Genomic DNA, 13,153 nt, shown 5'->3' on the forward strand with positions numbered 1-13,153 from the left:
GGCAAAGTGTTCATGGCGGGAGTCAAAAAGAACACAGACATAATACTGCCCCCAAGAAGTTGGCCAGGACCATATATAAGAACCTTTATTGTCACATTTCCTTTGTCCTTTAGTTTTGGGATCCATGACCCCAAACACTGAGAGTCTGAGTGCACAGAACTTTGGGGTGAGAAGGGAGGCAGTGGGACCATCTGTGAGAACAAGCACAGTAGGTTAATCACACATGGGAGAGCAGAATGTGTCCCGAAGTGGCACTCAGGGGACAGCAAGACAGCTCTTGAGGTGGCCTGAAAGACCAGGAACAATCAAGCTTGGTGTTTCATGCCCAGGAAGTACAGAGCAGAGCTGCTGATTTCACAGTTTGGAAATAATTTAGGGAAAAGCCTGGTCCCTGTGGATAAGAATATAGTAAGTGAAAAAAAATCTGTTTATCTTTTTATCTTTCTAGAACTCACAAAGGTCCAGATTCTTTATGAGTATTGTGGAACTGAGACTTGGAAGCTGATCCATTCCTGCAGAAGGCAAATTTATTTCCAAAGACTTTTCAACCATTTACTTTTCCTCTCAGCTCAATGAGTTGAAATGTGCTCAAAAGGAAACTGAGTTTATGACACAGACACTAAAGCACTTATTTCTGAAGGAAATTTCTGAAGGAAATCTGAAGGGGTTTAAAATTAATCTAATTATGCTCATAGTAACTGTAAGTAACTGAGCTTGTTCCAATTCCTGGCTCAGTGCACATTTCCAACCAACCCAGCTCCAACTCTACTCCAAATAATTTTCCTCCTGTGGCTTCTTAATTAGATTGCCCTTATGAGGCAAGTCTGAAGAGCAATATTACTTTTTGGTGACAGCCTCACTCAAGCTGGTCCTGCAGCTGAGCTCAACCCTGGCCAGCATCTAATACAACATTAATTTTAAACATACACAACTCCTAACTCTTTTCATTTCCTCCAGCTAAAATGGACAGAGGTTCCAGAAAATAAAAGAGGAATAATAAATATACCTATGTCACATTACACAGACATACACACCTGTCCTCAAAGTCCAAAGGAGACCCTGATATTCCTTGCTCTAGGAAAAATGAAATGAAATGTTTTGGCGTATATTAACTTTGGCTCACTTTCCACAGCAGAGTCCTGGGTTTCTAACTGCACCTTCCAGATGCAAAAGTCACCAGGACTTCAGTCAGGGGTACCCTAACCAAGGGAGACAATTCTGAAAGCCAAACTCAGGAGCAAATAATTTGGCCAGCTGCCCCTTCTTAGAACTCATCCAAACTCCTAACTTTTCTTGCAAGGTTTTCCACAGGGGACTGCCATAATGCTGGAGACTGGCAGAGTCCACTGACCTTCTGAAAGCAGAAGCAAAACCCCAAAGGTGCCTCAATTCCAAATGCCTCTCTACACATCTGGAACTGTAACATTTCTAAAACAAATGTCAGATTATTGTTCATCCTCATTTTGCTGCTGGACAAATCCTCTGAGATGTCCAAGAGAACTCAAAACCTGCTACAGTCACACTCCCTGGCATCCCTGCTGGCACAGCATCCAAGGGCTCTGAGAACATAACATGGGTGACCTTAGGGACCATTCCAGTGCCTGAGGAGGCTCCAAGAGAACTGGAGAGAGACTCTGGATAAGGGCCTGGAGGGACAGGACAATTAAAATGCCTTCCAGAGGGCAGGGTTAGATGGGATATTGGGAAGAATCCTTCCCTGTGAGGGTGGGGAGGCCCTGGCACAGGGTTCCCAGAGAAGCTGTGGCTTCCCCTGGATCCCTGGAAATATCCAAGACCAGAGTGGAGGGTGCTTGGAGCAAGCTGGGATAGTGGGAGGTGTCCCTACCCATGGCAGGGGTGGGACTGGATGGGCTTTAAGCTCCCTTCCAACCCAAACCATTCTATGAATATGAAAAGGCATCTGATGCAAGTTACAATAAATACAGGATGAAATTCATACAAGTTACAAGAAAGCACAGAATCACAGAATATCCTGAGTTGGAAGAGACCCACAGGGTTCACCAAAATCCTCCATAGGACAGTCCCAATAATGCCAGTAGGCATCTGAGAGCATTGCCCAAATCAGAAGGGAGGAGGAATTTACACATGTTCAGGCAAAAAAAATGAAATCAGAATTAACTCACTGACAATCTGGAAAACTGACTAACTGAAAAAACACTTCTTTCCTGCTCCTTGAAGGAGACAGAGCTGACTGGCTGGACTCAATACAGTGTCACTATTTAGCACTAGAAGAGTCCCCTCCATTTAGGCAGGCAGAGCAAGGCTTGAGAGTGGCTTGGGAACTGCAGAGCTGGATGGGGATATCCCACTACTTCCTTCTGATGCAATAAACACAACAGAGCACTGGGTCCAAGAATATCTCTCACCTGGCAGACCTATCTGGTTTACACAAACACATGTTTTCTTTTATCATTTGTAAAGGAGCTTTTATGCATTAGACCTGTAAATTCAATGTAGTTTATAAATTCAATGTAGTAACATTTCTTCAAGGATACGCAGAAGGACACACCTACCCACTTTAGTAAATGATGGTGGATGTGCATATATACATTTTAACTTCCATACACAAACCACTCCTCCTCACTTGGCCTTCCATTACAGGTTTAGACTATTTTTACTCAGTGCTGCTCAGGGTCTGGGCCCACAGCATTACATTAACGCTTGAAGAAAAGCTCTCAGAGCCAAAAGGAAGGCGTTTGTCACTCACCATACACGCGGAGGTCGATGTCCCTCTGGCTCTCCCCCGCAGCGTTGACTGCCACACACGTGTATGTCCCCGTGTCACTGAGCTGGGCACTGGGCAGTGCCAGCACCCGGCCCCCCGACAGGACCTGCAACGGGAGCACAGCACCTTCAGGCACACCCCAGTGCCAAACACAGGTGGGGGAACTCCTAGGGCTCCTTTCAAAATGGAACACTTGTTTTGCCACTGCTTCCCCACCATCTCCCTGCACTCCAGTGTTCTCCTCCAATCCAGACTTGAAAAGCAGAACTCCAACTTCATGCCAGTCCCCAAGGAATTCCTGGCATTGTCAAGACATTGCAGGATCTGGACACCGCTCCCTCCCACCAGCTTCAAACATGCTGTCACACCTTTTATCTGTGCCCTGAGCTGGTCCCACAGAACACAAATTCTCCCTCTTCCCTTTCAGATTATAAAATCAACTTCCAAAAACCAACCACAGCCTCTCATTTTACCTCTGAAATATCTCCTTATATCAGAGGCTGGTTTTCTTTTCTGAATTACTGCTGTATGTAATGAGCTTTCCAGATCTCTACACCAGAGAAATTTGGTCTAGTTTCCTCTTCTGCCCATAAGTGGAAAATTTGTTGATGCAAATTTTCTCAGTATGACATCAGCTATATGACATTTATTTCAATGTATCTCTATCTTCCACTTCACACAGTAAGTGGAGCTAAACTCACACAAACAACCCAGAGCAAAAGGCCTTACATTATTATTCCAAATCCTCCATCTTATTCTCTTCCATTAAACTGCCCTGACTTAAAAGCCTCCTTCCACAAGAGGGAACACCATAGAGCAGGATCTGTCCCTGGTACCTGGAGGCCGTTGCTGACGCTGGACACAGGGCTCCCATCCTTCAGCCACGTCAGGATAGGGGCAGGGATGCCTCTGGCTTCACACTCCAGTCTCACTGCATTATTGACCACTACTGTCACCATGTCACTGCTGCCAGAGATGGATGGGGGGACTGAAAAAAACATACACAGAAAAAAGGGCTGTAACAGCTACATAAGAGTACTAATCACAACAACATTAAATAGGCTGCATAGTTTTGGATGTTATTTCTCTTTTCTCATGTTATTCCTGCTGAACTCTTGTAATGTCTTTGCTCTGTGCCAAATCCTGCTCTTCCCTAGCATGAGCAGGCAGATAACTGCAGCGAAACTACTGTGAGCAAGGTATGTAGGACTGGGCCCACAGCCCAGAGGACAGCTGTGAAACCCAGGAACCACACCATAAAGCCAGAAAATATTCCCTCAAACTCTTCTACTATTCCATTTAGACCTTGTGAAAGACTTTAGGAGTGGTGGGATTAAAGAAAGGAGTTTACCATATAAACCACATAAAGCAAATCCATACACAGAGTGATAAATTGGCCTGGCAGAGCATATGGAAACGTTTATCAGATTAGACTGGAAAACATCTGCCACTCTGATGACACAAAACATTGCAATGGAACATCTAAAGCACTTACTCTAGGCACACAGTCTAGCAAATGTTGTAGGGCTCTGGTAGAAAGGGAGACAAGAATCATTAAAAAAGGAAGATGTTTCATGCACTAGGAGAATCAAAACTATTCCGTTTGCTCCTATCATTAATAACTTAGCAATAAAGTTTAAAAGTCAGTATCAGATAAAAACTTAATGCTTAAAGTCACTCCTGCAAAGAGATGAGAATGGTGTGAGCTACTCATACCTATAGCCCTGTGTGAGGAGAGAAAACGTTTAAAATTCTGCACTGAAAATAAGATTCATTAATGAATTTAGCAACTTCTAAGAACCTGTAACTCAGGCTGTGGCTGCCCCACTATGGTTGTGTCCAAGGCCAGGCTGGACAGGGCTTGGAGCAACCTGGGCTAGTGGGAGGTGTCTCTGCCTACAGCAGGGGCTGGCACTGGATGGGCTGAAAGGTCCCTTTCAACCCAAACCACCCTGGAATTCTGCAATCATGCGATGAGTGACACCAAGTCTGTTAAGCAGACTGGAAAAGGAGGAAAGCAAAGGTGGAGCTTGCATGTATTCTTCCTAAGTGTCACAATACAGGGCAAGAGGAAGCAGCCTCAAGTTGTGCTGGTGGTAGGGAGGTTAATTTGGATATTAGCACAAGTTTCTTCATGGATAGGGTAGGCAGCAACTGGCACAGCTGCCTGGGGCAGTGGTGGGGTCCCCATCCCTGGTGGGGTTTAAAAGCCACGTGGATGTAGCACTTGGGGACACGGATCAGTGGTGGCCTTAGCAGCACTGGGCAATGCTCAGTGCTCATTGGGACTCAAGTCTCTCAGAAGTGTTCCCCGAGCCCCAGGAGTGGCAGCTCCCTGGCTGTGCACTCACCATGAACCTGAAGGCTGTAGAGCAGCTCGGCCGTGCCCGCGGCGTTGGCAGCCAGGCACCTGTAGAGGCCGGAGTCGGCCACCTGCGCGCCCTCGATGCGCAGCACCTGTCCCCGGTCACCCAGAGCGCGCCCGTCCTTGGACCACGACACGGCTGCGGGGGAGAGCGGGGACAAATCACTGACAGCCCCAAAACATGTGGCACCACACAGCTGTGACACTGGCCACCTCAGCTTTCATGCACACACCAACGTTTAACAGTCAATGGCAGCGTTAGGCGTGCTTAAGAATAATAAAATGGAACAAATAAGATTTGCTGACTATGCCCCACAATTTAACAGCAAATCTGACACCATCATCCACACCCCCCATATATTTATGGAAAACTGTTCTGAAATTGAGAAATTATCGTACAAAGCAAATTATAGGAAATGTACCTATTTTATACTAAGGTAAAGAGCAGCTGTTTAAAACCACACAAAAATATGAAGTTGTCCCTGCCCATGGCAGACGGATGGAAGGAGATGAGCTTTCAGGTCCCTTCCAACCCAAACCATTCAGGGATACTATAATATCCCTATGTATTATAGATATATATAATAGGGTATAGATAGAGGATCCATCCAGGGATTCTATAACACATATCAATTTTTTTTACCTTTTACCTTAAATTATCACTACATTAAACTGAACTACCTGGACAAAGAATCAAAACATAAGCAACCAAATCAAAGTGCAACTGTCAGATCAAAAATCTGAAAATAAAGAGCAGAAAACTTGGTATTACTGGAGAAGAAAATTTTATAGGAAGTTGACAACCAAGAAAATCTGCAGATTTTGTATCTCAGCCAAAAGATGGCACCATCCATCAGGAGAATGGGTCATTGAGACTTTGGGGGCACCACTTCACTACTCAGATGAAATTAGTGCTCATGGAAGGATTATCAATAATACACAAAGGGGTTTTGGGGAAAGACTCACACCCACTAAGTGCTCTGGCCTGACTGACAGATAAGACTTGCACACAGCTTCTCTCTTTTCCAGTGGGATGCTGTGCTCTGACTTTCCTGACTCATGTTATATCTTGACAATAGGATGTGCCATTGCATCACACCAGGGGTGACCAAACTGTTCTTATTGCATAAATTATCTGAAATCCATTGTTTTAGTTGTTGATAACTAAAATAACTGAAAATTTGGAAGGTAAAAGAGAAAAAATTTAAAAGAAGCGTAAAATAGACATAAAATTCTTATGCTTTTATAACATTTTACTTCCTCAATATTTTAACTTCTTTAATGTAAGAATAAATTATTCTACAAACTAATACTTTGCTGTGAATTAATTCTTAAAAAGGCAGAAAAGGAGAAGCTGGATGCACATCTGAAATGTAATAACACCTTTCATCTGAAAACATTGCTATAATCAGCATGAGAATAATTTGCTATATTAGATATAAGCTCTTATTAACAATTCCCCCTGTTTTGCCCTACATTAATTAATACAGCAAGTTGCTCTCATAATAATATGTCTTTTTATATCTTGCCAGGTAAAGAAGTCCTAGACATGAGCACACTTGACAGGCACACTCAATCCACAAAGTATTTCAGGTCTGCCTTACACTAACAAATACTGAACTGACAGGAGATGAAAGTGAATGTGTTCAGTAGAAATCAAATAGTGCTCTTGCCTGTGGACAGGGCATCACAAGGGAATAGATTATCCTTGTGATGTGTTTTCACTCATTTATCAGTGGGGATCACTGAATTCTTCAATCCTCCCTCCATGTCAGCCCATACATTGACATTTCCCATCACACAGTTTTTAGCTGGTTTAAAATCACACAATTAGCTCCACATTCAGCGTATCCATTACTTTCCAAAGACACATGAAAGTGAAACCCCTGATGAGATGTTCCCTGAGGTGCACATGGATACCTGGCAGAGGGTTCCCAGATGCTCTGCATTCAAGATGGATTGGATTGTTCACCACCACTGTTTCATTTAATATTTTTCCTGCATCTTTCAAACTGGGTGGTTCTGGGAAGAGACAAAAGCAGCAGGTTTCCATTAATTCAGCCACCCAGCTAGCAGAGCATATGATCACAAAGTCATCTACTGTGGAGAAACTTTGGGCAATGAGTTGCACAAGCTTCAACTGCTGGGTGACCAAGGAATTTCTCCAGAAATTTCATCTCTGAAATGGGAATACTCTCTAATTATATAATCTCATTAGTGGTAAGAGGAATAAAACATTATTTTTGCTAATTTTAATCTTTTTTCCAGGAAAAATGGAACTTAAGATTTGCAAGTAATGGGTACACAACACAGAACAGTAATTCTTTCTCGTGGCAAGCTCCTCTCACTTCAGCTGGTGATAGTAAACTGAGTAGTGCAGACAGCTTTTACCTTCCTGAAGTTCCAAAATCTGAAACATGACAGAAACACCAGATAGTAACAGTTTGAACATGAAGACTGAGAGCAAAGGAGAGCTTTATGAGCATGGGATTGACACTGAAGTTAGTTGTGATGCAATTATCACAGTCTGAATGTGGCTCCTCTTTCTAAGTCCCACCCACAGAGACTCTGCAACCTCTCCTCGCTCCAATTTAACGCCTTCCAGTTACTGGCTTGGTTTGGCAATAAAAGTCAACGTAGCCATACTCTGTGAAAATATTGCCACAGTCTATTCCTGCACCTCCTGAGGATTCCCACCCCTCCTTTGAGGACTGGGTCACATCAGCAATGCACAACACTTCATGACCGCTTCTAAGCCAAATATATGTAAATCATGGTGAGAGCATTTATTAAATTCACAGCTTCTCAAGTTTCCCTGATTCTTCTTCTATTGTTTTTAGCTGCAAAAGAAAATTCTCTTAAACAAGGTGAAAAATCCCCGCACAAGAAAATGTTCGTTTCTCAGAAAAGTTATTCCTGTAAAAATTTCCCATTTCCCAGGGTCACGGGGAATACCAATATCCACAAAAACCTTGGATGAAATTAGTAATGACAGCGGTGGTATATCACACATTGATTCAGAAACACAGAGTGCCCTTCTGAGGGGTGGGTTAGTAGGAATGTGTTTGACTTTTTGGGATACCTCTGAGCAGCAGAGGTACCTGGAAAGACATTCATTCATTTCTGTATCCTTTACAGGAGAGAGGCCAAACTCCACAAAAGCCAGTTTTTGCCCTCACTCCTTACTAATGGAGTGGGACAGAGAGAGAACTGAGAGGTGGACGTGCAGAGCCAGGAGAAAAGCCAGAGCAAGGTGAGCCCAGGTGCAAGAGCCGCGTGGACAGCCCCGTTTGGGCGCGTTACCGTGCACGTGGAGCCGGGTGTGCTGCTGGGCCTCCCCCGCAGCGTTGGTGGCCACGCAGGTGTAGCGGGCGGCATCTCCGGGCAGGGCCTTGCCAAGCTGCAGGACACGGCCCGAGGCCTCCAGCTGTTCCCAAACACAGAGAGGAGCCGTGTGACACCCCTGCCCCCAGCACAGCCGCTCGGGGTGAGCGGACATGGCCAGGCTCATCCCCTCCCAACCATGGAACAAGGATTGCTTGGTCAGAGATTTCCCTGGGACAGCAGCATCAGGAGCTGTACAGGTGTGAGGAGACCTGGCTGGTGAGGGGCAGACAGGCAGAGGAGACTGCAGGCAAGGTACCAAAAACTGCTCCAGCCATAGGGAATCAAAGCCACTGCAAGCACTCACCTCCAGAACATGCAAGCACTGGGGAGGGCTCTTCATGGAAAGGCAGGATCTCACCAGGAAAAGGGAATTACAGGTAGCTGCTTCAGTGACCACAGAACAGCTCTGCTAATCCCAGGGATGAGTGGCTAGAGCCACCTCACAATCAGCAGATAAGCATTTGACCTTGAAGGGCTAAGTACAACTGAAAGGAGACAGATTCTGAATTTCCAGTCATGGACTCTTCTGATATGAGGTGTCTAGTGGGATTCAGTCTACTGAACACTGCTATTACCTGAGACACCACCCTAATCAGGCAGAAAGCCCCTCACTCTGCAGGATGGCTCTTGAGCACTTTTGCATTACAGTGTGAGAGAAGCAAAAAGAAAGGAAGCACTAACATGCATAACTTACAGCAATTATCTTCCATGGTTTGGATCCCATAAAAGAATCATGCTTACTCTGATATTTCCCCTGGCTGTGTTTACTGGCTGTCCATCTTTTAACCAGGTTATGGAAGGGCTGGGGATGCCACTGGCTATGCACTGCAGTGTCACAGGCTTGTGGAGTACAACTGCTCTCTCGGAAGGCCCAGCCGATTTAATGGTTGGAGGAACTGCAAAAAGCACCAGAAAAAAACATTGCCTCATTTAAATATGCACATTTAAATATAGAGAAGCAGTGTCCCAGAGGTAAGTGTAGCTTTACTTCTACTTCCAGATCTAGTGGAAGGTGTCCCTTGCCATGGCTGGTGTCCAACTCAAACCATTCTATGATTCTATTTCATCTAATCTCCTCTCCAGTTTTACAACCTGCTAATGCAAATAAACTTTTATAAAAAGCTTGAGCACCTTCTTGCCAGCAATTTGAAACAAAAGCAGTCTGCTGCTTCCGGCCCACCTTGAGTAACCTACCATGCACTGTAACATCAAATTCCTTTTCATGTTCTCCCGCCTTGTTTGCAGCCACACATTTATAGCGGCCGCTGTCTGACACTTGAGCTTGAGAGATGACAAGTTTCTGTCCATTTAGTAAGACCTTGTGTCCAGCCTCCTCTCCAACTGGCTGACCATCTTTGAACCATCTACCAAAAAGAAAGTTCCATTTCAGTAGTCATTGAAAGTAAGATCAACAACAATCTTAAAATAGGCACAATTCTATTAAACTGAATGTCTCAGTAACTCTGTTTGCATTTCTAGAGAAGTCTGGAAGCATCAGGTTGTATTCCTCATGTCTGAGTGCCATAAATTGTAGGGTTTATCAGAAGGGAGTATTAGGGAATGGCCACTAAAAACAGTGCCAGAAAGGTGACAGCAGATACCACCAGAGGCAGAGAGGAATTCCCAAAGCAAAAGCAATCATGGGTGGCAGAACAAAGGGGACATTAAGTTGCATTAGCAAAGGACAAAGTTTTCTCTGCTCTTCTTTTCTATCCTCATCTCCAGGACATGAATATTGGCACAACAAACCAAACTACTTTAAAATGAAATCCTGATGTTGCCAAGTGAGTGCCTGATGGTGCTATCACTGGAGCCAGGAGTTTGTCTTCTACTCATTAACCACCATTGATTAACACAGGTGGCTCATTAAGCTCACCTAACCAACCAGCAGATTTATTTCTGTTTTTCTACTGTCATACCAGTGCCCTTACGTGATAGTTGGTGAGGGTGTCCCTCTTGCTGAACAATCCAGCTCCAAAGGGCTGTGGAGAATCACAATGTAGCCCAAGAGCTCATCCCCACCTTCCACAAATGGTGGCACTGTAACAGAGGAAAATCCACCAAGAGAAACATTTACACATCAGAAATTTCAAACAAGTCTCTCTCAAATAGCACTGTTAAACACACACTGATTCATTATGAACCACTGTTCCTTTCTGAAGGGAAACATCTGCCTAGTGACATTCTGTGGCTGCAAATCACTGCTCTCACTTTTTTACTTTCTTGTTTGGTTGTGTTTTCCAGATTCTGTCAAAACAGCCTTGTGAAAGGAAGGGAAGGGAGGGTGCTTTTGGCACCCTTTGTCAGCAAAACAAAGATGCAGAGGATTGTCTTCCAGGTCCTCTTCACCCTGTCTCATCCTCTCTGGGAAGGGAGCACTGCCACACAGCTCCTCTACGATAACAACCAGTGACATTTACCTGCAGAAGCAGAAGGGATGCTCTGCATCTGCATTCAGTATTATGTTCAAGTGAGCAAAACCTAAAAATCAGTTCTTTACAGTTCTCTTCCATGTCAGGAGAAGACCTCAAGACATTCAGAAGGGACTGCTGAGATACAGACTGTGTAACGGATTCAAGATATACAGAAGAAAAAGTATTTTTTTTTCAGTATAAGGTTCAAAACTTGCACAACACAAATTCAGAGAAAAATGTCCTCTACCAGAGGCAGCTGCTAGGTGATATTTCTAATGGATTTCTGTGATGTTCTTCTCTGAAGGCAAGTAAGAATTTTAGAGGTTGCTGAGAATATTTACCTACCACATGCACAAAAATCCTTCAAGAACTAACTTGAAAGTACAAGTCTTAAACTACCCTGTAGCCCTGGACAGAAAACTTGTGCAGTGCTAGTTCAGCTAGACACAGAGCATGACTAACTCAACTTAAAATATTAATACCAACAGAAATAAAACTATAGATTTTATGGACATTTTTTCACTTTAGGTTTATGGGAACCTGATAAATCTTCAGCTCACACACCTAAGATTTCAACGTCATACTTGATTTCTTGTTCTCCAGCTATGCTTGTGGCCACACACCAGTACTGGCCCTGGTCAGCCTCGACAGCGTTCAGGATCTCCAGCTGCTTCCCCCCAGCCAGGACACGGAGCTTGTCACTTGCTTTCACAGGAACTCTATCTTTTAACCAGGTCAGGAGAGGGGGAGGGTTGCCAGCAGCCTTACACTCCAATGTCAGGGAATTCCCAGCAACCACCTGCCTGCTCTGGGCTGTGTCAGCATCGCCCTCAATTACTGGAGGAACTGCAGAAAGGAAGAAATATATTGCAAGCCATTAATTCTGTAGCCAGAAAATGTATTAAGAGAAAATGGTTTTGTTCCACCCACTCTGGCTCCATCTGCCATCACGTCACGCACAATTTCACGTGAAAATTTGCTGCTGGGGCAAGGCAAACCAGAGAAGTCAGATGATGTAGCTCAAAATTGACCAGCTGTATAAAACAGAGGATATGCAGTACTTTAAGAGGGAAGAACTAGACAAGAAGGACTTAAAGGAGTACAGTACAGATCCCATCCAGAATGGTTCTTTCAACTAAGTATTGCTTAGCATGCAGATGTGAGATAGAGAATGGAAATACATGGAAGAGAAATAGCTGAGTAGAAGAAAGCATGGCACCAAGCCCAGTGAAGGGAGGGCAGGGTTAGATGGCATATAGGGAAGGAATCACTCCCTGTGAGGGTGAGAAGGCCCTGGCACAAGGTGCCCAGAGAAGCTGTAGCTGTTCCTGGATCTCTGAAAGTGTCCAAGGCCAGGTTGGATGGGGCTTGGAGCAAATCTGGGACAGTGGAAGGTGTCCCTACCCATGGCAGGGGTGGCACTGGATGGGCTTTAAGGTCCCTTTCAACCCACACCATTTTATGATTCCATGAAGTCAAGAGCTGTCAGAGAGGTCTAAAGCCAAAGGTCTAAATCTCCCTCTACACAGCCCTGCCAACAGAGGCCAGAATTTAACCACAGCCACTGCCAGGCAGCAGAGGCTGAAGATCTCTTCCTCAGCCGTTCTGCAGGAGCAGTAAGGCAGCCCAGGAGCTGTCCCTCACCATAGACATCCACGTGGAAGAGCTTCTCTGCGGCCCCCGCAGTGCTGCTGGCACGACACGAGTACTGGGCAGAGTCTGACACCTGTGCCCGCGGGATCTGCAGGAACTGCCCTCTGTCCACATACAGAGCCTGGGGGCTGGAAATCACACGCTGCCCATCCTTGTACCAGGTGATGGTGGGCACAGGGATTCCCTTGGTTTCACATTCCAGATTTATCAGGTTGTTGAGGAGCACAGATACCTCTGTGGTAATGTTTCCTCCTTTAATACTGGGGGGGACTAATTCAAAAGACAAAAACAACAACATTAAAGCCTTAGACTACAAACTATGTGCAGATTTAAACAAAACATTAGAATGCTGTAAGAATAAAAGATCTTTATCAGCCTTCCAACTCTTCTTGCTGTGCTTTGTTTGGTTCTTTGCCCAGCAGAGCTCATCTATCACCTGTACAGTCCTTCAAGGCACACGGGGTAGAAAGCATGAAGAGAACACAAAAAAAAGGCCACCAGGCTCCAACATGAGGCAGGTGAGGACAGCTGGGCCTCCATGCCTCCTGCAATGCAGTTGGGTAGCCCTTTTCCCTGTCTCCAAAGAAA

At 44.8% G+C, this 13,153-nt stretch overlaps 1 protein-coding gene across 1 annotated transcript in view; it reads right to left on the bottom strand.

Moving 5' to 3' along the window:
- The window catches only part of HMCN1 (hemicentin 1), a 161,259-nt gene that overhangs the window by 63,567 nt on the left and 84,539 nt on the right, over nt 1-13,153 (bottom strand). Inside the window, exons 31-40 of the mRNA XM_054638146.2 lie at nt 12,557-12,835; nt 11,477-11,758; nt 10,430-10,538; nt 9,693-9,862; nt 9,240-9,394; nt 8,415-8,538; nt 7,032-7,133; nt 5,098-5,250; nt 3,583-3,734; nt 2,729-2,852 (exon numbers count right to left, since the gene is read on the bottom strand). Coding sequence (XP_054494121.2) covers nt 2,729-2,852; nt 3,583-3,734; nt 5,098-5,250; nt 7,032-7,133; nt 8,415-8,538; nt 9,240-9,394; nt 9,693-9,862; nt 10,430-10,538; nt 11,477-11,758; nt 12,557-12,835 — 1,650 coding nt within the window. The remainder of the gene's footprint in view (nt 1-2,728; nt 2,853-3,582; nt 3,735-5,097; nt 5,251-7,031; nt 7,134-8,414; nt 8,539-9,239; nt 9,395-9,692; nt 9,863-10,429; nt 10,539-11,476; nt 11,759-12,556; nt 12,836-13,153) is intronic.

Source organism: Agelaius phoeniceus, chromosome 8 (assembly GCF_051311805.1).
Source record: "Agelaius phoeniceus isolate bAgePho1 chromosome 8, bAgePho1.hap1, whole genome shotgun sequence".
NCBI classification, from domain to species: domain Eukaryota; kingdom Metazoa; phylum Chordata; class Aves; order Passeriformes; family Icteridae; genus Agelaius; species Agelaius phoeniceus.